This window comes from Chlamydotis macqueenii, chromosome 28 (assembly GCF_036417535.1).
Source record: "Chlamydotis macqueenii isolate bChlMac1 chromosome 28, bChlMac1.mat, whole genome shotgun sequence".
NCBI lineage: Eukaryota > Metazoa > Chordata > Aves > Otidiformes > Otididae > Chlamydotis > Chlamydotis macqueenii.
The window spans coordinates 2,601,500-2,627,158 of record NC_141583.1 but is presented as its reverse complement, the minus strand read 5'-3'; the positions used below and the strand labels follow the sequence as shown (position 1 = coordinate 2,627,158).

Here is a 25,659-nt window from a genome sequence, read left to right as displayed (position 1 = left end):
CCGCCCCCAGGGCCCCCCAGGACCCTCAGAGCTCCCCATTGCTCCCCAGCACCCCTAGAGCTCCCCGTCACCCCCCGGACTCGCCCCAGGACCCTCAGAGCTCCCCATTGCTCCCCAGCACCCTCAGAGCTGCCCACCACCCCCCAGCACCCTCAGGGCCCCCCAGCACCCTCAGAGCTCCCCATTGCTCCCCAGCACCCTCAGAGCTGCCCACCACCCCCCAGCACCCTCAGAGCTGCCCACCACCCCCGCCCCCAGGGCCCCCCAGCACCCTCAGAGCTCCCCATTGCTCCCCAGCACCCCTAGAGCTCCCCGTCACCCCCCGGACTCGCCCCAGGACCCTCAGAGCCCCTCATCACCCCCCAGGGCCTCCCAGCATCCTCAGAGCCCCCCATTGCCCCCAGTACCTCAGGCACCACCAGCACCCTCAGAGCTCCCCATCACCCCCCGGCGCTCCTAGAGCTCCCCTCGCCCCTCACCTCTGGGCCCTCGGCGCCCACCGGGCCCCTCAGGGACCACCGCCCGCGGCCCTGCCGGCCCCCCTCCCATAGGGGGCAGCACTGGGCTGCGCTCCCGGGCGGCTGTCCCTTTAAGCGCCTCTGGCGCCTCCCTTCTGCGCATGCGCAATGGCCGCTCCCTGCGGACAGGCGGGCGGGGCCGGCCTCCCGCGCATGCGCAGTGCCGCGCGTTTGGCCGCTGTGCCGGCCGGCGAGAGCTGGGCTCCTCGGGGGCGGTTGTTACCGGATGTGACGTCAAGGGCCTTCCGGCCTGGGCCCCCGTTTTCTCCTCCTGCTCCCCAACAACGGGGGTCGGGCCCCAGGGCCCGGTGAGTGCGGCCAGGCCGAGGGGAGGGGGCTGTGGGGCCGGGCAGTTGGGGCGAGGCGGGGACGGGAGCGGGGGTTGTGGGGAGACAGTGGAAATGAGGGGGTTGTGGGGCAGGGGGAGTGGGGGGCACAGAGGGGGCTGTGGGGCACGCGATCGCGGGGTGCGGGGGTGCTGGGGAGGGGCTGCGTGGCGGGACTGGGGTCAGGAGGGGGCTGCGGGGCAGGGGGAACCGGGCAGGGGGCTGCGGGTGGCGTGTAGAGGCGAGGAGGGGGCTGTGGGGCAGGGGGGAGGCCTTTGGGTGGGAAGGCGTGGGGTTTGTTTTGCTGTGGGGAAGGGACTTTTGTAGGGCGAGGGGCTGGTGGAGTCTTGGAAATGGGCGCAAATGGTAGGGCGGGAGAATGGAGCGAACGAGAGCGCAGGCTGAGGGGTCTATGGGGGCTTGGGGTTGTTGCAGGGGGGCTGTGGGGGTGCTGGGGGCAGGAATGGGGTTTGGGGTCAGCGTGCAGTGGGAGGTGCGTGGTCGCCGGGGTGGGAGTGCAACTGGGAGGCGTCGGGGGGGCTGTTGGCTGCCCGTGCCTTTGCAGGGCCGGAGGAAAGTGTGGGTGGACTGCGGCCTGGGTGCAGCTGGGAGGGAAATGTGGGCAGGGGGAGCTGCGTGGGGCTGGGGGGGCTGGGGCTGATGAGGTGAGGGGGGCTGGAGATGGGGGAGTGCGGACAGAGAGACAGGAGAGGATGGGGAGCACTGCGTGAAGGAGGAAGGTGTCCGTGAGTGCTGCAGGCTTGAAAGCGATGGAGACCGGCTGGGTGTCGGCAGGCCCAGCTCGAAGGGGGATGTGGGGGTGGTTCTGCTCCCAGGCGAGGCAGAGATCTGGGAGCTGCTCCACAGGTTTGGCGTGGAGGAGAGAGCGCTGAGGCAGCGAAGCGTAAGGCTCCAGCATTCAGAGGGTTCGGAAAGCCTGTGCAGAGATTGGAGGAGATGTCAGGGGTCCCTGGTTGTCCCAGGAGCCTCTGGCTCCACAGTTTTCTTGCACTTTGGTTATTTTTGGCTCTCTGTGATGTTATCTTGACAACGTACATAACATTTTCTTCCTGACTAGCTTTCAAAAAATGGAGCTTGTGCTCTTGCAAGTGCTGTGCCTCAAAGGATGTGCCACAGCAGCAGGGTTTCACCAGCCTTTTCTCACCTCTGCGGTGTCAGGTGCAGCAGAAATGGATTCCCAGGAGATCAAAAAGCTGCAGCAAGAAGTGATGGAGGAGCTGGGAATCTCCATGGAGGAGCTCCAGGGTATCATCGACAAAGAGCTGGAGAATTTTGAGTGTGTGAAGCAGAGGAAGCAGCAGCTGGAGGAGCTGGAGAAGTGCGTGAAGCAGAAGGAGGAAGAGGTGGCTTGCGTTGACCGGCTCTTTGATGACGCTACAAGGTGAGTGCGCTTGGAATCACAGCCGCGTGTCGGAGCTGGGCCTCAGAGCAGCAGAGGGGGAGATCGTTTGACGAGTGCTGCCCGTTTTCCTTCAGAGTAGACTGACGCTGCAGTTCTGCGTCGCTTCGTTTGTGTGTGGTTATTGAGGGATAATTGAATTTATTCCCCTGTGGCTTAAAATCCATCACGTGAATGCTCTTCACTCACCTCATCATGGCTGTATTTAATTAGCAGCTCCCTAGTGGTCAGTTCCTTTTTATTTCTGCCGTATTGTAGGATGTACACCAGGGCTCACCTTGTCTTTTCCTGTCTCCACCCTTCTGGGTTTTTTTGTTTGTGTTTTTTTTTCCCCCAGAGCCATTGATAAATGTGAGATGTTGGTGAAGGATCTGTACTCCAGGCTGGGCCTCCAGTACCGCGAGAGCAGCTCTGAGGACGAGGGCTCGGCTGCCAAGGCCATGGAAGTGATTGAGATCCAGGATGAGGACGACGATGATGTCATGAGTATCGATTTGGGCTGGAAGCAGAGTTCAGTATCTCGTTGCGCCACGTGGGACTGAGGGGAGGGATGGAGATCTGAGTGTGTGCTGCAGGAGGATGGGAATGAGTGGGATCAGAATAAGGAGATCGTAAATTTAGCCGTAAGCCACACTGGTCCGTAAGCAGGAAAGTGGGTGGATTTCTGGACAGAGACAGAGAAGGCTTTTGAATGGATGCTTTTCTCTGTTCCCTCTTCTTTCCGTGACTTAACTAGGATGGATTTTTTCCTCCCCAAGATGTTTTAAGCCACCTTTTTTTTCTCTTTGAACACAGGCGATGGCAGTCCCAGAATCGCAAAGGATCAGACTCTGGTGAGTTGGAAAAGACCTGACTGTAGTGTACTTCTGCAGTGGGATTTTGCTAGAACACCGCTTCCATTCTTCATTTTTTCTTTCTCTTTCCTTCCCTTCAGCTGCGGGAAGCTATGGCTGCAATGAGAAAGTCTGCCCAGGATGTTCAGAAATTTATGGATGCTGTGAACAAGAAAACGAATGCCCAGGATGCGCAAAAGGGTCAGCGTGTGAGAGCTTCCTGGGGCTGACAGACGTGGGCTGGCACCCGTCTGTGCCCTTACCCTGGTCCTCTCTGCATCTGACACCCGTTGGTTTTCTTTCTGAGAAAGAGACTCACTCTTCTGTTTCCCTGATGGAAAGACGCATTAGGATATATTGATTCCAAATCCTTATTTTTTTCTTTAAGTGCTTTCTGAAAGTAAATACAAGTGGGGCAGTTTCCATAACATGAAAGCTTTTTAACGATGTTTAAACCTCACTTCCTGATTACTCCATCCAATAAAACTGAGGCGCTTAGGCTGACTGAGGTAAAAGAAAGCAAAAATGCCTCCTGTCTCAGGTCCAACAGATGTTCTTCCAATTCTGTACATAAGAAAGGGAGTCTTTGGGCAATTTCTTACTTACCCTCTGGTGTTGTTCCTTGGGTAGATGCGCAGACCCCTCAAGAAGCTCCTGGCACTGCCCAGCCCGTTGGCCCTGCAGCGACTGGGAGTGATCTCAGCAACGACGGTGATCTGAATGTTGGCATGAGGATCCTGGGCAAGAAGAGAACCAAAACGTGGCACAAAGGAACTCTGATTGCCATCCAGACGGTTGGTAGGTCTCGTGCTTGCTTCGGTGCGTCAGTGCTCGTGGCTTTTGCTGAGCTTTGGGTGGGTGACGTCGATGGGGCTTGGAGCAGGTCCTCTTCCGCATCAGAGCACCTGGCGCCGCCTGAAACGAGTTGTGAAAGCCACACGTCTCCACAATAATACTTTACCTTCCAAATTAATTTCTAAAAGGCTTTCAAATAGGTTCTGAACTCGGATCAGAATGGTTTATGGTGTTGGACTTTTTGTATGAAATCACTTGGCTTTGATTTATCTTGCTGCGTTGGAATATCTTTCAGGTGCTGGAAAGAAGTACAAAGTGAAATTTGATAATAAAGGGAAGAGCTTGCTTTCTGGCAATCACATCGCTTATGACTATCACCCCTCGCCTGAGAAACACTACGTCGGCAGCAGGGTTGTGGCAAAATACAAAGACGGGAATCAGGTTTGGCTGTATGCTGGTATTGTGGCCGAAACCCCAAACGTAAAGAATAAAGACAGGTATGAATTCTCCTCCGCAGTCATGTACTCCCTTCTCTTTTTTTTTTTGTTCTTGTTTGTTTGGTTTGATTTTTTTAGGACAGAAAGAAAAGAATATATTTGTATATTTGCTGTTGTGGGAGCTAAATTATTTTCTGCCCTTTCCGAGGACGTAGTTCTGAATGTTGTTTCTTCAGTCTTTCTTATCTCTAAAAGCTCTGGGTGGAGCTTCCATCCTATTACTCATGTCCCTGAGTCAGAAGTTATATCTGGTAATTCATTCAAATTATCACACAAATGTACGTCTGGACCGCTGAAGGCGTAAAACACAGCTCGTTAGGAAATACGAGCCCTGGAAGCGTTTAGTGCCAGCGCTGTTGCCAAAGCGCTCGAGGAGCAGAACCAGCAGGTTCTAAAGCAGCCTTTTCCACAGGGGGCAGGGCTGCTTCGACGTTGTGATTTAGGCTTGTGGTCTTTCTGAGAAGATTCATAAAAGATATAATCGCCCCATTTATTTCCAATGTGGATCTGCCGTAAATACCTAATTGTGTCAAGTTCTATCTGATACGTGTTTAATAACTGAAAATGAACTAGATTTATTGCTCCTATTGCAGATTTACTCCTCCTGGCTAGGCAGGTTGTCATGCTGGTCTCTCGTAACGCAACCTTTAGATGGCTCCGTATCCTGAAGTTATTATTCCGAAGCACGCGGCGCTAAGCGGATACCCCGCTCCAAGCTCCCAGTCCCCCACGGGCACTGGGGACTCTTTTGTGCTGTCTCCTGTCTGCAGGTGGAGCCCTGGAGATGTCCCCCAGCCCTCTCCCTGTGGATTGAGTCATGGTGCGCAGCCTCTGCTGCTGCTTTGTCTGCAAAAATATCTTTTCTTGCAGAGATTAGAAGTAATTAAACTGTCTTTTCTCTTCCTTTACCTGCTGTGGCTGAGGCAAACAGGGAATCTGGAGCTGAGGGAAGGAGGCCTGGCTGTCCTATGCTGCTGGAAAGCCTTTGGGCAGCCTTTTTTTTTTGGCTTTGGGAACTCGGGGATAGCTCGGTGCTGGGGGAGAGCTGTTCTGAAACAGCCAAGGGAAGTGGCAGTACTGTGAAGCCGATCATCTCCTGGCAGAAATGATGGCAGAAGTCATTTGAGGGCCTTTGGGACTGGCAGGAGAAATGGGAGGCGTGCTCCACTTGCATTACCTGATGTGGTGCTGCATTTTACTCAGCTGCATAGAATCATAGAATGGTTAGGGTTGGAAGGGACCTTCAAAGGTCATCCAGTCCAACCCCCCTGCCAGGAACAGGGACATCCCCGACTAGATCAGGTTGCTCAGAGCCCCGTCCAGCCTGGCCTTGAATGTTTCCAGGGATGGGGGGGGGTATCCACCACCTTTCTGGGCAACCTGGGACAGTGTTCCACAACTCGCATTGTAAAAAATTTTTTCCTAATATCCAATCTAAATCTATCTCCCTCTGTTTTAAAACCATCACCCCTCGTCCTGTCACACCAGGCCCTGCTGAACAGCCTCTCCCCATCTTTCCTGCAGCCCCCTTTAGGCACTGGGAGGCTGCTCTAAGGTCTCCCCGGAGCCTCCTCTTCTCCAGGCTGAACAGCCCCAGCTCTCCCAGCCTGGCCTCACAGGAAAGGGGCTCCAGCCCTCTGATCATCTTTGTGGCCTCCTCTGGACCTTCTCCAACTGGTCCATGTCCTTCTTGTGCTGGGGGCTCCAGAACTGGACACAGTACTCCAGGTGGGGTCTCACCAGGGCAGAGTAGAGGGGCAGAATCACCTCCCTCAACCAGCTGGCCACGCTTCTCTTGGTGCAGCCCAGGATGCGGTTGGCCTTGCATTTCTAATTCCGACTTCCAAGGCTCTTCACTGTTCTCCAGGTTCCTGATCTTCTTTGATGACGGCTACGCTTCATATGTCAAGGAGTGGGAGCTGTACCCGATCTGCAGGCCACGTGAGTGATCTCTGCCCCTCCTGTGTCCTAACGCTGATGTTGGATGGAGAGCCATGGTACATGAAAGAGCCTGGCTCAAAGGACAGGGAGCAGATCGCCTGTCCCCTTTAGTGCTGTGCGTGTGGATGTTTGCTTTGCATATGAAGCTGGAGGAAATAGTGGTTTATTACCTGCAGAGTGAGTGCGCTGTGACTCCTTGCATTCTGGATGCCCTGCCACCGAAAATCTGGCCACTTGGGATTGCTGCTTGATTGTTCTTATGTAAAAATCCACCTAAGGGTTCTCTTTGTAAGAGTCTCCTCCTCTTCTGTCTCCCATCCATCCCTTTCTGAACAGTGAAAAAGACCTGGGAAGACATAGAGGATGTTTCCTGTCGCGATTTCATCGAGGAGTATATCACAGCCTACCCCAACCGGCCCATGGTGCTGCTGAAGAATGGCCAGCTAATCAAAACCGAGTGGGAAGGAACCTGGTGGAAATCCAGAGTGGAAGAAGTGGATGGCAGTCTGGTCAAAATCCTTTTCCTGGTAGGGCCATTTCCCTTCTCCTGTTAGAGGGGGAAGATGGGCTTAAATTTGAGTCTGGGGAGGGCTGGCAGTTGGGCTGACCAAGTCCAATTTCCTTGCTAACGTCAGAGAGGGTCGTGGAGCAAGCAGGTATTTTGCCTGGTAGGTAGACCACCAGTTTCTTCTGTTCATTGATGTGAAGGTGAGACTCTTTCATTTGCATGACGAAAGCTTCAAAAGCCTTTATGCTTTAGCATTTAGCATGCAAAACTTTAAAGTGGTAGATGAATAAGAAGCAAAATCCATTGCCTGCAGGTATTCTATCCTGGTCCCTTTCTTGATGTAAACACCTAGCCGTGTCCTGTCCAAATCCAAGTGCTGGTTTAGGAAGCAGGAGAGAAACCGAGCGGAAGCTGCGATATTCTGCTTGCTCAAATCCTACAAATTGCAGAAAGGGAGCAGATACACTGTGCCCGCTTGGCTCCCTGCCTGTCTAGATAACTGCAGAGTGCTGGGGCTGGGGAAGGCGTTGTACCCTTGCAGATTTAACCTCCCTGTTGTAGGGCACGTTCAGCTTGTGCAGAGGCGTTAGCTTGTCTTCCTGAGGGAGTCTGGTTTCTCCAATGCTGCCTCGTTAGTCAGTTGTTGGGTTAAGAATGTTTGGGGTCTTGGTACTGGGCTTCTTTCTAGATGTGGTTTATACTCACTGTTCCCCTGGATGTGATGAATTACTGCCCTTGACCTCTCTTGGCGGCATGGTCTTTCAAGAGCCTTCAGGTCAATGCTTTGCCTCCTTTCTGTTCGATTCTGCTTACCGTAAAAGCACGCTGCTGTCTCCCAGGCCCCTGTTGTACCTCTGGAAGCTCTTGCTGTAGGTTCTGTGAGTGTTGCCTTCTCCTTGCTGCAGGATGACAAACGCTGCGAATGGATTTACCGGGGTTCCACGCGCCTCGAGCCCATGTTCAGCATGAAAACTTCCACGGCCTCCACCCAAGAAAAGAAGCAAAGTGGACAAGCAAGGACTCGTCCCAATGTGGGTATGTGGCATCTTTTTCATTAATTTGTATCCTGGAACTGGGATGAACACGTTGTGGGTTGGTTTGGTTTTTGTTTGGTTTTGGTGCATTTCAGCATAACTTCTGGAGATTTTAAGATTTACGGTGGGCTTTTTCTCCTGTCATAAAGGTGCTGCAAAACCAGACTCCGCTTGTGTGAAGCGGCCAGAATCTCTCTGGGGTGACTGGCTGTGACTCGGCGCTCAGCCGGTGACCTGGTGTTAATTGCAGATGCCTCTGTTTTGGTTGCCTTCAGGGACTGAATCAACGTTTTATGGCTAGTCCAACAAATTTTGGTTGATGGCAGAGACTTTTCTTGTTGATGTTTTTGCTTTTTCCGCTTCCTCACTAGGTGCTGTCAGGAGCAAAGGGCCTGTAGTTCAATATACGCAAGATTTAACAGGAGCTGGTACCCAGTACAAACCTTTAGAGCAAATGCAGGCAGCCTCGCTGGCTGCGCGGCCCATTTCTCCACAGCCTGCTGAGATGGAGTAAGTACTTGAGCCAGTTCTCTGCTCCCACCACTGCCTCCTTTGCGTTTCCTTTCCAGCGCTCAGCTCTTTCAGGCACCATCCTTTCTATGTAGAGGAATCCTCAGGTGCAGGTTTCCAGCGTGACTAGGCTTGTTTTCCAGTTACACCGATTGGTTTTAGGCATGCTTCTGGGGGAAACGATAGATAGAGGCTGCTGGATGGGTAGTTGGGGGCGGGAGAGCTGACAGCCCAGCACCCCCTGAGCCGAGTGCCGTGTTCTTACTCAGGGCTAAAGCTTCGCACTTGATATATTTCCAAGTAAGAACGTTTGCTCCTTCTCTTCTGAAAATCTGAATTGCTCCCTCGTGTCACGATCCAGGCACTGGCCCCCGGCTGCCTTGTATTCCTCCACTTGGACTGACCTGCTCGCAGACCTCAATGACTTACGAGGCGCTGAGAACTCGGGATCCGTGGTTGGTCTCGATGGTCATGGACCAAACCCGATAAAGTTCAGCCACGGCCAAGTCACGCACGCTGCCAGGGGCCCAAGCGGGACGTTCTCGGAGGTGCAGGCTAGTGCTGAAGGAGGCCTCGATGAAGGAGGAACTCGGCCTTGTGATGAAGGGAGCATGTTGGAGAACACCAGGGCACCTGAGCACGTGCTCTGGGACTTTAATCTAGGGGAGAGAGATGCTGTCCTGGTTCATTTTTGTCACCACTGTGGATTTCCTATCCGAATTTATGGACGCCTGGCCCCCTGCCAGCATGTCTTCTGTGGTGACTGTGCCTTGCTGCATGGGCAGAAGGGAGAAAGATGTCCCACCTGTAAAGAACCTGTGCAGCAAGTGGACCTCTATTCACCAGATGCTCTCTAGGTGGAGCAGCGTCTAAGAAACCCCACCTGCCCCCAGCTTCCGCTCTCAGGAGGGGGCTCTGGTCCAAATACCAGTGCGGTTTGACCCGTTCTGCCCCTGGGTGCGGGGGCTAAGTTGGAAATGGTCCTCCTCTGCCATTTTGAGCAAGACTTCGAATCGAAGCCATAATAGCCGTGTTCCTCATGTCTTGTGTAACCAAGAAGAGAGGCCGATGCCAAAGGAGGTCCACTCCGGCGTGAGAAATGGAAATACTGGCTCCTCCGCCTTCAGTCTGGGGGCCCAGCTGTGAGCAGAGGAAGAGCCGAGCTGCTGCCCTGACGCTAGGGCGCCCTGAGCTGCTGAAGGTGTAGGAAGGATGTGCAGCGACACGGCGTGAAGACAATAAAGTTGAACTGCGTTGACTGGCCAGCCTGCGGTCTTGTTGGCTGACAAATCTCCTTTGCATTCACCAGTCCTTGCAGTGGTTACAAGAAACACTTTTTTTTTTTTTTTTTTCCCCTCTCCTCACAGAGGCTTTGACTTTAGGATCTTGTTTTCAGATCTAACACAAGCAGACACTGCAGACCTTTCCTTCCCCTGCCATGAAGTCGTGAACTTAAAGATGACTGGTTTTCAACAGTGACTGAGGGCAGTGTTCTATATCCATGTCCCTGCTGTCCAGAGGGATACTGTTGAGTTAAAAACACGTTGCTTTTAGATTATTAAAACTGGGAGAATGGTTCCTTTGCTCTGGTGATTTGTTTACTCAGAGGTAGGCCTGGTTCCCTTCCCTCTCTGGTCTCACTTTCAAGTTCTTCCGCAGTGCCAGGGAGCTGCTGTCAGCCGTTCAGTTTAAAGCCCGTTGACGGAAGCTTTTTTTGTCTCTTGCTCTTGAATTTTGAAATGTGTGCTAACGCCTTGCTTTTTGAAAGACGTTTGCTGAAACTGTCACTCTCTCCTGCTCTCACTGTCTCCTCCCTTTCTGCCCTGATAACATAACTGTGTTGTTCCACTTGTGGGAAAAGCAGTGCCTGGTTTGGGGTGGTTTTCTGTTTAGTTGCTGGGAATGGATTGAAAACGTCTGCCGTTGTTTTCTCAGAACAGGAGGGTAGTGACTTCCCGGTACCTCCCACCTTCCTGATGTTGCACGTCGGGCTGTGGAGGTGTTTGGGAGCTCCTCGTAGCCCTTTCATCCGTGATGTTATTACATTCCCCTGTACAATCTTATCTTGTTACTTGGTACGGATGAGAGAGTCCTCGGTACTTCTTGTTCCTCCGGCTGCTCAGTACTGTAGCACTGATTGAGCCCCCGTAAACTCTTGTTTCTGCCATTGCAGGGGTTTCTTCCATGTCCTGGTTTGTCCAGCGTCCTGAAATGAAGGCCTTGTTACACTCCCTCTCACCCTCGTGCCTCACTTCCGAATAAATAGCAGCGTGTCAGGAAACACTTTTAAATGTGGTTGAGTTCTGGCGGGATGGCTGTAGCACAGATAGTCAGAAATGGGCTGATTTTTCACAGCGATTAGGAAAAATCTGCTCGGTTTCGCTGGGACGGGGCACTGCTGCTGACTTCCGTGGGGGAGTGTTATTTTGACTGCCCCTGTCTCTCTGAATCCTAGCAGTTGTGTGAGTGCGTGCACCTTGCAAACTGCCTCCCTTCTTCCCTCGTGCAGGTGCTCTGACAGTCAGCTGGCCCAGTCCAGAAAGCAAGTGGCCAAGAAAAGCACTTCTTTCCGTCCTAGCTCCGTGGGCTCTGGGCAGTCGTCCCCTTCTTCGCCTGTCCTGAGCGATGCAGCTCCGGCGGGAAGGACCGGTGCGTCCCAGCAGCATCGGTAAGCGGAGCTTGTTCACATTTAATACAAATCCCTGCATCCTTGTGAGAGTTTGGGATGCTGGTACAGATTTGGGGCTTGTCTGGGTTAGTGCAGGTTTATTTTGTTACGAGCTGACACCTTTATTCGCCAGCTTGTCTGGTCCTGAGCATTTGTCTTCCTCTTATCTTGCTTTCCGTCCCAGACAACTGTTCGTTACGTTTTGTTGTTGGCTTGAGCTTGGAGGGTCTCTTATCGGTTCTGAGCAGCGCTTCCCCCGCTGGAACCCCGGCCAATGACTCTGCTCATTTCTAGAGGACTCCTGTTTCTACAAGCTTTCTCGGCTCCGGGGGAAGCTGCTATTAATGTAAATCTCCAGGTAGCTTTTCCACGTTGGTGGCTTTGTGGCAATCAATCTGCAGCACAGAAGCCATTGATCCCAGTTCTGAGACCGCAACCAGCTTGTGCTCGTTTCTGCTTCCCTAGTTTGGGGATTTTTTTTGGTGTTCCCTGCTGCTGGTAACACTCCCTTTGGGGCCTGCCCAGGGATGCTGGGGCCTGTGTCTAATTGTTCGAAGCAGCAAAGGCAACGTGGCGTCCTGGCGTGCAACGAGGAGCTGCGTCAATAAGAATTAAGCGCCTAAAATCTCATTGCAGTTTGAGGAGAAAGCACCGCTCTTCCTCGAGCTGCGGTTGCTCAGTGTGTCCCCGTTCCTGTAACAGGCTCTCCGGCGGCCAGGCAGGCAGCGGCGCGGCACAGGCCTTCCACGGGATGATGGACCGCGTGCCCAACGAGCCCTCGTACCGAGCGCCGCTGGAGAAACTCTTCTACCTGCCACACGTCTGCAGCTACACCTGCCTGTCCCGCATCCGTCCCATCCGCAGCGACCAGTACCGCAGCAGGAACCCCCTGCTCATCCCGCTGCTCTACGACTTCCGACGGATGACGGCCCGCCGACGGGTTAACCGCAAGATGGGCTTCCATGTCCTCTACAAGACGCCGTGCGGGCTGTGCCTGCGAACCATGCAGGAGATCGAGCGCTACCTTTTTGAGACGGACTGCGACTTCCTTTTCCTGGAGATGTTCTGCCTGGACCCGTATGTCCTGGTGGATCGCAAGTTCCAGCCCTACAAACCCTACTACTACATCGCAGACATTACCAAGGGCAAGGAGGACGTGCCGCTCTCCTGTGTCAACGAGATCGATAACACCCCACCTCCGCAGGTGGCCTACAGCAAAGAACGCATCCCCGGCAAAGGGGTTTACATCAACACCAGCTGGGAGTTCCTGGTGGGCTGCGACTGCAAAGACGGCTGCAGAGACAAGTAGGTGACTCCTGGCGCGTCGCTGGGTCTGGAGGGTGGGAGTCAAGCCCCCTGTGCCCATCTCCGCTTATACGCGTGCAGAAAGATGTGATTTCTTTTCCTCTCTGCAAAACCGGCGTGTGAAACTAACCTCTGCGGCGTGGGTGGGTTTTTCTGTCCATCTCTCTAGATCGAAATGTGCCTGTCACCAGCTGACGGTCCAAGCGACGGGCTGCACCCCGGGTGGGCAGATCAACCCCAACTCGGGATACCAGCACAAAAGGCTGGAGGAATGCCTCCCCACAGGGTAAGCTGAGCTGCGGCCTCTCCTTCCCTCGCCAGTACCAGCCCCGGGAACTTGGCCTCCGGTGCTGTCAGGGAGGCAGTGTTTCCCAGAGCTCCGTGCAGACCCCGAAAAGCCGCCTCTGTTCTTGATTCACCTGCTGTGAACAGCTGTTCTCTTTTCTTTCAGAGTTTACGAGTGTAACAAGAGGTGCAAGTGCAACATCAACATGTGCACCAATCGCTTGGTCCAGCATGGGCTCCAAGTCCGACTGCAGTTATTCAAGACGCAGAACAAAGGCTGGGGCATTCGCTGCCTCGATGATATCGCTAAAGGCTCTTTTGTCTGCATCTACGCAGGTAGGATCTCACCCGGCGGAACAAGCAGGTGGAAGCCTGCTAGTTTTGAACTGGGTGCTGTAAACGAAACGCCTTTGTTGAGCCAGCGCTTTTCTGAGCGGTCACGTGCAGCCAGATCTGCTTGGGTTTGGTCGAGGAGGGGGAGGAAAGAAGTATTTGAAAAGATCTGGTTGTGTCAAGCTTGTGTCGGGCCTGAGATCTAGACTTTGTTTATTGCAAAGGGCAAAACCCAGCAGAGCGGGTGTGAAACTCTTGTGTGCTTGTTAAGGGGACAGGAAAGTAAAAACTTAGATGATGGACTTGCAGCACGTTGATTTCCTGATTGACACCCCTCCCTTGCCCAACTCCGAAACAAGATGCTGCAGAAACCACCGTGGCTGCAATGCCAGCGTCAAAGAGAAGTGCTCGGATCCCTGCGGGGGAATCGGCGCGTACCTGCTTCCTGTTTACATCCAGCCGGTCGCTGCGATGTCGGCACAAACCAATAAAATGCAGAAGTTGCCCGGCGTGGTTGCATTAACTCTGAAATGAAACTAAGCACGGGCACTGCCTGAGCTCTGGTGCTTGGGTTTCTTGGCCGTAATCTTGCCCCTGCGCCCCACCATCACCTCCAGCCCTTCCGAGGAAAAGGCAGTCGCCCTGTTTTAGTTGCTGTTTAGAGATTTCAGTGTTGGAAGCCCAGATGTTAACAAAGGCCCACTTTAGATCAGCCCTGTAGTTCAGATTTTCGTTACCTTGAGTAGCAGGGTAATGCATTGTCCTTTCCCAGCCCAGTTTGGGAATTTGGTGGTGCCCGTCCTGTTTGCTCCTCAGCTGGGGAGGATAAAATTGATGGGGTAGGAATGTGATCCCGGGAAAACTCATGCTTAAGTTTTCTATTCCCCGCCTCCAGGGAAAATCCTCACGGATGACTTTGCTGACAAAGAGGGGTTAGAGATGGGCGACGAGTATTTTGCAAACCTGGATCACATCGAGAGCGTGGAGAACTTCAAGGAAGGCTACGAGAGTGACGCAAGATGCTCTTCCGACAGCAGCGGGGTGGACCTCAAGGACGAAGAGGAGGAAAACACAGGCACTGAGGAGCAGGAGGAGTCCAACGAGGACAGCTCTGACGACAACTTCTGCAAGGACGAGGACTTCAGCGCCAGCTTGGTGTGGCGCAGCTATGCCACGCGACGGCAGACCCGGGGCCAGAAGGAGAACGGGCTGTCGGAGACAGCCTCCAAGGACTCGGGGCCTGTGCGGCAGATCGGCCACGATGAGTCGGCGATGGCTGCCTCCTGTAAGCTGCCAGTGTCAGAGGAAAGCTCCAAGAACAAAGTGGCTTCGTGGCTGAGCTCCAACAGCGTGTCTGATGGCTTCCAGGACAACGACAGCACCTCCTCCTTCAAGATGAGCGAAGGCAGCGAAGCCAAGGTCAGCAAATTGGAGCTCCCTGGTGAGAGAGAGAAAACCTCCGCTTCTGCCCTGGGCGACCTGGACGGAGAGTCAAAGGCATCAAAGAAAGATGTAAGGGGAGGGCTGTGGGGCTGGGAGGTGGCTGTTGCCCCCCGCCTTGGGGTGTGGACGAGGAAACTGAGATGCGAAGGTGTGCCTCAGCCGTGCTCTTGGCACGTGCGGCTAGGTGGGCTGTGGTGCTGCTCGCTGTCTGTCCCCTTGCCCTTTGCCCACTGTGGTGGGGTAGGGAGGTGCCTTTCCCCTTCCCGGGGGAAGTTGTGGCACGGAGCTACCAAGAAGTCGCTCAGCATGAGCCGAGCTGAACGTCCCTCCTGCCCTGGGCACTACAGGCTTGTGCAGCTGCCGGAGGTGGCACGGGGAGGGATCAGACCGGGCTGGAGACACAGGGAGGTGGAAGTGGTCTCTGTCCCCCCGCCTGCTCTGGAGAGGGGACTCAGGGACCCGCTGTGTGGGAGGAGGAGGGCGGGAGAGCTGCGGTCGTAGCTTGGCCCTTTTGGAGCACCCCTGGCACTGGGTGTCACACCGAGTGGTGGGGACAGCCGGCCTCTCACACCCAGGCTGGTGCTTGGGGGGTGTTTGTGCAGAAGGGCTGATGGGTGCTCCAAAAATGAGAGATGGTAATCTTCTGCACTTCTCTCTGCAGGAACCTGAAGATCCAACCAAGATTCCTGGGTATGGTTCCTTAAATTGTATTTTCCTGCTTTTCATTCCCAAATTTGCCTCTGAACGAGTTGCCGCAGTTCTTGGGCAAATGAAAGGCTTGGCGGTGGCGGTCCTGTCCTGCTCTCGGCTTTCCTCGGCCGCTCTGTCCCTGCCTGCCCGTGGACTGACCCGGCTCTCGTCCTCACCCCACAGGCTAAGTGACCTGGGAAGGATGTACGGCTACAACCCCAGCCCTCCCAAACTGGAGGGGATCCGCAGGCCGACGAGCAAGACCGCCCTGCTGCAGAGCAGACGGCATCATTCTCTGACCCCGCAGCCTGCCACGGATGTAAGCGGGTGATCCTTCGGGCTTCAGGCGTGGGCTGGAAGGGGTGGGCCTGCCTCTGCCACAGCTCCAGACTGGTTTGGTGAAGGCCTTGAACCTTGCTTTGGGTTCTTCCCGTGCCACCTTTGTTCCCAGTGGAGCACTGGAGCGGGGTTGATTTCGTTGGACAGTGGGGTTGTGAAAGCCCCCCCAAAAAAAGGGTAGCATGGCGCTTGGGCCATGCGTTTCTAAAGGGGTGTAGCACCTCGGTTTGCATACCCAGCACACCACGGAGGCAGGGCTGGGGGGAGGAAGCCAGCTTGGTTTTTGGGGTCTTCTCCCTTCCTTGCAAACCCCAGAGCACCAAATGGCGCAGGCTTCCGAGCCTCCGGCAGGCTGAGTGCTGCAGAACAAACCCGCGAGATGAGGTTCCTGCCCCGTTTCGGCTCTGATCGCGGTGTCCGCACGTGTGATCCACGCCAAAAGGGCTTCCTGGAGGATGGAGGTCTTCTGATAAAAGAGAACGAAGTGTTCCGGGGGGAAAAGGGGGCCCTCTGCGTTGCTTGGAAAGCAATGGAGTGATGCTCTCCCCTGGCCCAAGCGGCGCTCGGGAGCTGTTCGTGCCTTTCTGCAGGACGTGCTGACCCTGTCGAGCAGCACGGACAGCGAGGGGGAGAACGGGCAGGCGGCGGCAGGGCAGGCCCAGGGCACCACCAACGACAGCGACGACATCCAGACCATTTCCTCGGGCTCCGAGGAGGAGGAAGGGGATGACAAGAAAAACCCCTCATCTGGGTCAGGTGAGAACAACTGCTGGGGGACGAACAAGGGCTGAGCGCGGAAAGGACAGGTACAGCAAGAAATTTTGGCCAGAAACCGCCAGGAAGGGCTGATGAGGATGTAGCAGCTGCGAGCGTGGTGCGTGCTGCTCTCAACTTTGTCTAACGACCAAGGTCTGAAGCTTCCCCATGCCTCATTTGAGACATGACTGCAAAACCCAGTCCTTGAGCACTGGATGTTTGTGGATAAGAAAAAACAACCGTGGGGCTTATTACTGTGGCTCTCCAGGCGTCGAGCGGAGAGCTGGGAGGTTCCCAGGTGCCATCCCAGGGTGGTATTTTCTATCGGAGCTGCATCCCTGCGGGGTTTATTACCCCTTTGTGGAAGGAGAGAGTGTCTCAGGCCAGCAGCATGATTGCAAGGCTCCTCTTCCGGATGCTGGAGAGAGAACGCAGCGGCGTTTGCTCCTTTTTTCCAGCAGGTCCTGTGAAGAGGCAGGTGGCGGTGAAATCCACCCGAGGCTTTGCCCTGAAATCCACTCACGGCATCGCCATCAAGTCAACCAACATGGCAGCGGCCGAGAAGGGCGAGAGCGCACCCGTCCGCAGAACCACCCGCCAGTTTTACGACGGAGAGGAGTCCTGTTATATCATCGATGCCAAGCTGGAAGGGAACCTGGGCCGGTACCTCAATGTGAGTCACTGCCCTTGGCAGGGGACGAAAGGGGAATGGCCCTTGGCAGCTGAGAAGGGAAAGGGACATATTTGGGGTGACCGGTGACCGCAGGCCTGTTCTTCCCCAAACCTAGTAAGCACAGTAAAAAAAGTGGGAAAAGAGGAGGAGCAGGAGGATGATCCATGCCCCGAGCAGCTGCTCTGGCCCCGTGACGCATGGCCAGCTGGCTGGGGAAGGCAAGCCTTCCAGCGCCCGTTACCTTTGCGAGCGTGGCTCTTATGACTCATCCCTGGCTGCACTGGCAGGGAGGGAGCGCCTCCCGTTTCAGCAGGCTTACGCTGGACATGGCAGGCGCATCGGGAGCGCTGCTTGTTTATAAAGGCTCGTGTTTACTGCTGGCTGCTTTGCATCCCTCCCAACGCAGGAGCTTGCTCACTGTTTGTCTCCGCTCCCCGTACAGCATAGCTGCAGTCCTAACCTCTTCGTGCAGAACGTCTTTGTGGACACGCATGACCTCCGCTTCCCCTGGGTCGCCTTCTTCGCCAGCAAGTGAGTCGCGGCGTGTTTGGGGAAGGACTGCCAGTCTGCAGGGCTTGGTCGGACCTGGTTCCTCGGCCGGGGCTGCACGACCAGCGCGGGCTGGGTGTTTCCTGCTCCTGGTAACTGCCGTCCCCGGTTTCACCCCGGGCTGAGCTGGGAGAAGCTCAGATTTGAGTTGAGTGAGGACCTCTCTTCCTGCAAGGGAGATCTTGGTGCAATTTGCCTCAGTTTTGGGCGTTTCCAAAGGGGAGAGAGTTAAGCATGGAGCAGCTGGCTGCCCAGCTTGTTTGAGTCACAAAGCCTGCAGGCCAAGCCGGGCAGTGGTGCCTCTGGGGCTCCGCGAGCGCAGCGTCTCCTCTGTGAAGCCCCATGGCCGCGATTCGTTTGGGGACCTTTGTCCCTTTTCTTGCTGTGGAGCCAAAAGTAGCCATGCTGGCTGCTTCACCCTTGCCCCAGGGGAAGCCGGACGGCGCTGCCCTGGCCGGAGGGGTCCTACCTAAGTGTCACTCTCCGCTAGCAGGAGGTCCGGCTTATCCTCCTTGTTGGAATGACCTCTTCTCCAGCCTGTGCTTTTTTTTTTTTTTTTTTTTTTTTTTTTTTCTCTCCCGCTTCCCAGGAGGATACGAGCCGGCACAGAGCTGACCTGGGATTACAACTATGAAGTGGGGAGCGTGGAAGGCAAAGAGCTGCTGTGCTGCTGCGGAGCGATCGAGTGCCGAGGGCGGCTGCTGTGAGCCGCCCCTGCTCCCGCCGCAGGCCTGGTGCCGACTTGCCCTTTTGTGAGGGTGAAGTTTCTTCTCCAGAGGTTGTTGGATAGTAACTGTTCTGAAGCCCAGTACCGTGGCTTCATGTTCTCCTGTTCGTTTGAAAATTCCAGTGGCAGATGGATGCGGAACAGAAACGTAACCTCGCACGCATGTGACGGGGGGGTGGTGGCGCCCAGACCTGATGCTGCAGGCTTGGTTTCTACCCCGCCCCAGGGGCTCCAGTCACCCCGAGGGGGCGATCGCTCCCTCAGTGCCGCAGGACGGGCCAGGGGCCAGGCCTGCGCTGTTGACAAGCAGCCATTCCTGCTCTCTTCCAGCTCTCCACCAAACTTAAGACAGCCCTGGGCAACTGCAGCTCACGCTGGCGTTGCTGCCAGTTTTCCAGGAGGAAACATCTCAAGGCTCCAGGGAAGTGTTTCACGGCTGAGACTGAGCTGTCGGCATCCCTGGAGCCTCGGGACTGGGCTGGGAGGGAGCGAGGATGTTGGGGATGAGCCCAGTAGAAGTGGGCTTAAGCTGGAGTTATAGTGGTGACATGAGTTTAACTGGGGGGGGAAACCAAACCAGCTGTCTTCAACTGTTATAACTGTTTTCATTGAGAAAAAGCAATAAAGTATGTTGTTCTATTTAAAAAAAAAAACAACTGCCTGACGTTTAGACACAGCAGAAAGCCCTGAAAGAGCAGGACTGAGCCACTTTCCTCAGCCTGGCTTCCGCGGGGCACGCAGGAAAAGGGCCGCAGGCAGACAGGCCCAGGCCGGGCGCGATGCGCACGGGCATGGGGAGGGCAAAAAGCTCCCACAGGCGTTCTCACCTTTTCCCTCCTTGTAGCAAAACAAATACTCGTTAAATCCTCCACTCGCTAACACTGAAGAGAAGCCGGTTGAACTTTTCATGCCAGGGAGCAGCTTTGCTGCCAATTGTGTTCTCCCCCAGCCCCCGTAGGCTCAAAATACGGAGCTTGGCTTAAAATCCCGCTGTTGCAGTTGCGACAGGCTCGAACTTGCGTCAAATCGCCCCAAACTTACTTTGGGCACCTGCGGCCGGGCGCGGGGAGGGCGGAGCAGCCGCCTGCTGGCCCGGTCTGGCTGCTGGACACGGCCGGAACCGAATGGCGGCTCCACAAGTGAAACTCGTTTTGGGAGGATTCCCCCTCCCGATCCTTGACACTGATGCACAAGTTGAACCGTTTGGGGTTTTTTGGGTGGTGGTGGTTTTATTTTGGGGGGGGCAGGGCTTGCTGGAGTAGCAAAATGTGGGTTCCAGCCGCCACCTCCATTCCTTGGGCACCCAAACCGACGCGCAAGGGAAGCTTCCTCTCTCTGCCCCCCCACCCCTCCCGCTAAAATAACTTTTTTTTTGTTAAAACCTTTCCAGGGCCCCTGCGAGCTCCAGTTCCGCCCTTAGCAGCCACCTGAATCACAGCTTTGTCATCCGAGGAGGGCGGCAGCACGGCCAGGGCTCCTCAGGCCCACGCTCCAGGCTGGGCTTGAAGATGTGGAGAGCTTCCAAGGAGGGGGAAAAAAATATTTAAAAAAAAAAAATAATCAATATACTCCAATCTGCCCACTTCTAGCACTGCCGAAATGAAAATTAAAGGGCCACGGTGCCAGTCACAGAAGATGCCCAAGTCCTTTATTTTTTTTTTTTTTACTGAAGTTTATTAGTTTTTAACTTTTAATATATTTAACCTTTTATTTTTCTTAAAAAACAAAAACAACAAAACACGTTTTGGTCTGATGTTGGTTAATGGTCCTTTTCCCCCACCCCCTCCGCGCCGGGAGGTCTCGCCACATCCCGGGTGGATGCGGGAGGCAGAGCCAGGCCCGGCTCCTTCTTGCTTCCGAATAAATAGAAACAAACAAACAACAGCAACAAAAAAAAAAATCGGTTGCAAATTCGTCCTGTTAGAGCTGGGGAAGGGCGCAGGAGGGGCCACAGAGAGGGAGACCCATTTGCAGACGAGAAATGAGGGGATTGCGCTCCTCCCTGAGACACCAGTAGTGACTAAATCCCGCAGCTTCCTTCCCCTCGGCGCTTCCATAGTGTCGTCCCGTCACCCGGCCGCTAAAACCCCCCGGATTTCCCCTGCTCCTCCCTCCCAGCACCACCTTCCCTCGCTTGGTGCTGGCAGCGAAGCCGGGCACGGGAAGGGGACTTTTTCCCGGTGTTCCAAGAGGGAGCTGCAGGACATCCTTGCCTCCGGCTGAGGGGATGGTCGGGAAAAGGGGGAATAACTCAGGGCTGGAGCCGAGCTCTCCGGCCACAGCGCACCCGAAGGGGCTGCAGGGAGGGGAAGGAGCCGTCCCAGACGGATCCCGGCGGGAGCCGTCCGCGCTGTGGCCCGGCCGGGGCCACGGCGGTGGATTAAGGCAGGAGGTGAAAGGCAGAAAGGGCACCAACGGTGAGCGTGAGGCAGAGAAGCAGCGACCGCTGCCGCCCCCAGAGCCGTGGCCCCGCTCCGGAGGGGGCTGGGGGCTGAGAGGGGCGCTCCCCGGGGTCCCGCTTTGCTCAGCCGGACTGGGCAGGGAGAGAGGATGGAGGGGACGGGGACCTTGGCGCTAACACGAGGGTGGCATTGGTGGGATTTGACTTCTCACGGGTTTGGCCTCCGGCGGGGCGCTCCCAGCTGCCCCCGCCAGCACAGAGACGGGGCCAGGGCGCTCAGTCGGTTTTGCGGTGGTTGTTGTTGAGGACAGGGTGGCCGTTGGAGAGGGGCCCGTTCTTTGCCGCCTCCTCCTCCTCCTCAGAGTTGTCGGTCTCTTCACGGTCGCTCCTCTCGTCCTCAACCACCTGCAGGGGCAGAGGGAAAGTGGAGGGTCAAAAAATCTCGGCCAGTGGCACCCCGCTTTCCCGCCGTGCCTCCGTTTCCCCCCATCACAGCCACCGTGGTTTCCTCCGCACCAAGGCCCCTCTGGGACGCGGGAAGCCACGCGCAGTCCGGTTTCACAGTTTGGCCCCCCTGCAAACTCCCCGCAGCAGCGCCTGGGAGCTCCGAGGCGCCCCCGGGCCCCCGCTTGCCTTTCCAGTTATGAACTTCTGGGCCATGCGGATGATGAGGTAGGCCCAGAAGATGTGCAGCGACTGCAGCACCACCATCATGAAGTTGAAGAAGTAGTAGCCGAAGAAAGCAGGGTAGAGATCCAGCGGATAAACCACCGTGCAGTGCATGATCCTGCGGGAGAAGCAGCTCTGTTACGGGCAGGGACCGGCGTCCCACCCCCAGTGGGTCTCTCCCTGCCCCACGCATCAGTTTCCCCACCCGTTCGTTCACCGGGGACCAGCGCTCACCAAAAGGGGAGGATGACCAGGCGGGTGACGATGAAGACAGCGGCGAAGACGATGAAGATGTTGTTGCAGGTGTTCCTCCAGCCGGCGTAGTTGAACATCTTGGCGGACTGCGGGGGCAGAGGAAGAGGCTGAGTCGGGGAGGGGGCGCGGGACGCAGAGGCGGCGGCGCGGAGCGGGCCGTACCTCCAGCAGATAATCCGACGAATCATGCAGGGCCATGATGAGAGTCCCCGCACGGATGTAGTTGGCGAACCAGGAAAAGCTGATGAGGATGATGGTGGCGACGTGGTGGATGATTTGCTCTTTGAAGTCCTGCACCCAGGAAAGGGGGAAGAGGGGGGTTACAGCAGCCCGGCTCCCACCCCCAGCACCCCGCTGTCCCTCTCGCCTCCCGGCCCCAGATCCTCGCCAGTCCCTAACGCCCACCCACCAGGCGAAGAAAACCCCGCGAGGTGTCCCCGTGTCTGCCTCCCCCGCCCCCCGAGAGCCCCACCTTGCGCTTGACGTCGGAGGCGATGCTGAAGAGCAGGGACCAGTAGAAGGAGAGCTCGATCATGTAGTACCAGTACTGAGAGGGCAGCATGCTCTGGAAGCCAAGGGACAGCTTGGGGAGGATGCTCCCGGCGCCCCAGGGTGGGGTTCAATCCCCTTCTCCGGGCACCAGCACACCCACGGGCATCCCGGGGACCCTTCTGCACCCCACGGCACGCGAACCCCTTCCCCGTGCGTCGGCCAAACCTGCACGGGCGCCAGAGACGCCGTGCAACCCCGGAGAGACCCCTCCCACACCCCTGGGGCCCCAAAGCTCCCATCTCTGGCCGCCCAGGCAGCTCCGGGTCAGGGAGGGGAGCGGGACGGCGGGCGGGACGCTCACCTGGATGGGGTACCCCTTCCACACCTCCCGGAGGTCGTAGAACCAGGGTTTCTGCGCGACGCAGAGCGGGGAGAGACAGAGAGGTGTTAGAGGGGGAGGGGGGTGCCGACAGGGCCGGGCAGGGGCGGCGGGGGCAGTACTTACATCCACTATGACAGCCATGCCAGCAATGAAAGCAATAAGGTAAAAGGTGAATCGCCAACTGGAAAAAGGAAGCAGACGGTCCTCAGGCGGGCACCAGGGCAAGGGACGGAGAAGGACGGACCCGCCGGCCCCAAATTCCACCCTGCCGGGGCAGCTCCCAGCCAAGGGGGTACCCCCACAGCCCCAGACACCACGGGGCAACGGCGACGGCAGGCGCGGGATCTCACCTGGCCTCCCGGAACTTTTTGAGCAGGCTGGGCCTGTCCTGGTTGCGGCGGCGGCGAAACCAGCGCTCCACCTGCCGCACCGTGCAGCCGCTCTTCTTGGAGAGCACCTCCACGTCGGCCTGGGGTGACACGGCAGGGACATCACTCCTGTGTCGTGGGGTCCCCGGCTCTGCCACCCGCCCGCCTCCCAGCCACGCCGAGCCCCTTCTGGGGACCCCCCCTCCCCTCACCTGCTTCGGGTGCTTGGTGGTGGCAGTGTAAAACTTCTCCAGCACGGGGTTGGGGGTGGCTTTTAACCTGATCTTCTCCTTGACATTCAGCAGCCCGGCCAGTGGGGTGGCTACGTACCTGGGGAAGGAGCAGGGGGACACAAAATGTCCCCGTCTGTGCGTCACCCGGCTGACACGGTCCCATCGAATCCACCCAGGAACCCGCACTCAGTGCCTCAGTTTCCCCATCGCAAGGTGGGTTTTAGCACGGGTCCCTCTGTCACCCCAGGGGTGGGGGACCGGCCCCCCAGGAAGCAGCAGGGCCGCATCCACCCTGGTGAAGGGCGCCTCCCCCTTCTCCCACCACCGTCCCAACAAAGCCCTGTCTGTTCCCAGCCTGGGCTCGCCATTGTTTGCCCAACAAATCACTCCTTAAAACGCCGGGGCCCGTGGCGACCGGGCCGCGATAAGAGTGGCGGGGGATGCACAAAGGCGGGTTTGTGCGGGGGCTGCTGGGGGTAGGTCCCCGGCCCCAAATACGGGCTGGGGGGCAGGACAGGCAGGACGCCTGGGGGGCGCCGCGGTCACCCCCAGACGGGTTGGGGACAGGGTGACACATTCAGCAACACCCCCAGCCCCAGGCACAGCCCCCGGGGCGCAGGGAGAGCCAGATGAGGGTGCCTTCCCCCCGCCCCCCAGGGAAGGGACTCACGTCTCAAAGAGGTGCCGGACGACGAGGAAGAGGAAGGCCAAGGGGAGAGTGATGTAGAGATCGGAGGCTTTGGCGTAGACTCGCCCATCCCGGTCCTCCAGGTCGGCCCAGGTGAGGTTCGCTGGGAGCCAGAGCCGTTCCCACCAGAAATAGCTGTACAACGTCTGAAACATGCTGGGGGGAAAAGGAAAAGAGAGGGAGAGGTGAGGGGGGTACCTCGAGCCCCCCCCCGGTGCCGGTGAAATCCCCCTCGCGCCGCGGGGCAGCCGGGCACTCGGCTCCGGCAAGAGAGGGACTTTGCTCCCTGCGGCAGAGAGGTCAAGCGGGTGATGATTAACCGAAGCCGGCTCTCACTTCCGACCAGCGGGACAGATTTTCTCGGCATCGGCCGGAGGGAAGAACCGCGTTCCCACTCGCCAGGACTTCCCCGACGGCATCGCACAGCAGGGAATCGGCCGGGGGATGGGCACGACCCTGGGGATCGCGGCGGGGCGGAGAGGACGGGGGAAACCCCCTACCGCGGTTTCTCTCCCGAGCGCCGGGTCCGCAGCCTGGGTTTGATCCCCAGCACGTAGCCCAACACCGAGGGTGGAAACCGAGGCTTGGGGCCCACCACCGCCCCTCGGCTGGGCAGCCAGACCCAGGCAGCCACACGGTGCCGGATTAGGGATTTGCCGGCGGCACAACGAGCACCTTTGTGCCTTAAAAAGACGCTGTGCGGCTCCCAGTGGGGACCACAGCGGCACGGGCTGGGAGAGGGAGCCCGGTGCTGTCGCTGTCACGGCGTGAGGAAGCCACGTGCAACCCTGGGGTCACCGCATCCCAGCTCTTCCTTCTCCTCCACGCTGGCACCTCTTGGCATCGGACCCCAGCCGGGGCTCCTTGGGGCTGGGATGTGGGTCAGGGGGTCCCCCATTTCCTGGGGGAAAGGGGAGCAGGGATTTGGGCGAGGGCAGAGCCGGCTGCGCTCCGTGCGGGGGCGAAGAGGAACTGCCAGGGGTGGTTTCGCAAGGCGAAGCGGGAGCGCGCCCCGATTCCCCGGTTAACGGGGACGGGAGGGCCGCAGGCAGGTAGCGGGCAGGGCAGGCGTGGGAGCACGCGAGGTGAGGCCTCGGTCAGGGCTGGCGGCACCTTCTGCCTCCACGGGGAAACGGGGACACCGGGGCCCTGCTGACGCCCCAGAGCCAGAACCGGGTGCCGCCGAGCCGGGGGGTGGCCAGTACCCTCAGCCCGGGCCCCCTCGAGGTGATTTTAGGAACAATCCTGCTGGAAAGTGAGAAAACCCTGGTATTCTGAGGTTACGGAGGAAAAAACCAACGGGGCCAGGAGCGTTGCTGAGCACCGAATCCCGGCTGGGACCCCGCACCGGGGGCTCCTGGGGAGGTCCGCGCCCCCCCCGCCGGTTTGAGGGGCGCAGGGTGAGCGGCGGCTGGCGAGGAGGCCGGGCCCGCCACGGCCGCACCCCAGCGCCGGCGGGGCCGGAGGCTGGGCCCGGGGCCTCGCAGCTGGGCCGGGAGCCGGGGAGCACCGCCCGCCTCCGGGCCCCGGCCCACCCCGCCCGGAGGAACCGGAGAGGCCCCGCCGGGCCCTGGCGGGGGTCGGGGCGGGGGTCGAGGCGGGGAAGCAGCGGGGAGGCCCCGCAAGGCTCTGGGCCTGACCCCCGCCACCGCCGCGGGGGCCTCCCGCCGGGCCCTGCCCCGCCCGGGGCCGCCACAACAGGGAGGCACGGGGGGAGAACCGGGAACCGGGGGGGAGAACCGGGAACCGGGCCGCGTCCCCCCCCCCCGCCCGGCCCCGCAACGGGTGGCCCAGCCCGATCCACCGCCCCCGCCCCGGCCGGTCCGAGCCTCCCGGGCCCGGCGGAGACCGGAGGCCCCGAGCCCTCCCCTCCCCCTCCCGCAACTCACGCGCCGCCGCCCGGAGCCGCCGTCACCGCCTCGCGCTGCCGCTCGCGCCCCCCCCCCCCCGCCCCCCCCCGCTCCGCGCCCCGCGCCAGGCAGCGGGCGGGAGCGACGAGTGACGTCACCGCCAACGCCGAG

At 57.8% G+C, this 25,659-nt stretch overlaps 2 protein-coding genes across 8 annotated transcripts; one reads left to right on the top strand and one right to left on the bottom strand.

Moving 5' to 3' along the window:
* Positions 1-708: 708 nt before the first annotated feature.
* Positions 709-19,890, top strand: SETDB1 (SET domain bifurcated histone lysine methyltransferase 1). 6 transcript variants are annotated; one of them, XM_086768082.1, is made up of 23 exons: positions 709-826; positions 2,024-2,246; positions 2,602-2,774; positions 3,060-3,097; positions 3,199-3,298; positions 3,728-3,895; positions 4,188-4,389; positions 6,257-6,330; positions 6,667-6,857; positions 7,744-7,873; positions 8,244-8,382; positions 10,892-11,050; positions 11,753-12,355; positions 12,525-12,641; positions 12,807-12,976; positions 13,869-14,485; positions 15,078-15,106; positions 15,290-15,425; positions 16,036-16,201; positions 16,660-16,874; positions 17,317-17,405; positions 18,013-18,175; positions 19,541-19,890. In XM_086768082.1, the coding sequence occupies exons 2-22, from the start codon at positions 2,035-2,037 to the stop codon at positions 18,128-18,130; spliced, it is 3,846 nt and encodes a 1,281-aa protein (XP_086624208.1). In that variant the 5' UTR covers positions 709-826; positions 2,024-2,034; the 3' UTR covers positions 18,131-18,175; positions 19,541-19,890. The 6 variants fall into 6 exon arrangements, with proteins under 6 accessions (XP_086624208.1, XP_086624211.1, XP_086624207.1 ...); XM_086768085.1 differs by lacking the exon at positions 19,541-19,890 and adding an exon at positions 8,744-9,226 and having other exon boundaries at positions 16,663-16,874; positions 18,013-19,217; XM_086768081.1 differs by lacking the exon at positions 19,541-19,890 and adding an exon at positions 18,274-19,215.
* On the bottom strand, positions 19,771-25,599 carry CERS2 (ceramide synthase 2). Of its 2 annotated transcripts, none has more exons than XM_086768087.1 (11): positions 25,528-25,599; positions 23,621-23,794; positions 22,930-23,047; positions 22,700-22,818; positions 22,473-22,530; positions 22,329-22,379; positions 21,948-22,040; positions 21,638-21,766; positions 21,455-21,561; positions 21,185-21,338; positions 19,771-20,956 (listed from the first exon to the last, which is right to left on the bottom strand). In XM_086768087.1, the coding sequence occupies exons 2-11, from the start codon at positions 23,791-23,793 to the stop codon at positions 20,828-20,830; spliced, it is 1,131 nt and encodes a 376-aa protein (XP_086624213.1). In that variant the 5' UTR covers position 23,794; positions 25,528-25,599; the 3' UTR covers positions 19,771-20,827. The 2 variants fall into 2 exon arrangements, with proteins under 2 accessions (XP_086624213.1, XP_086624212.1); XM_086768086.1 differs by lacking the exon at positions 25,528-25,599 and adding an exon at positions 23,975-24,174.
* Positions 25,600-25,659: the final 60 nt, after the last annotated feature.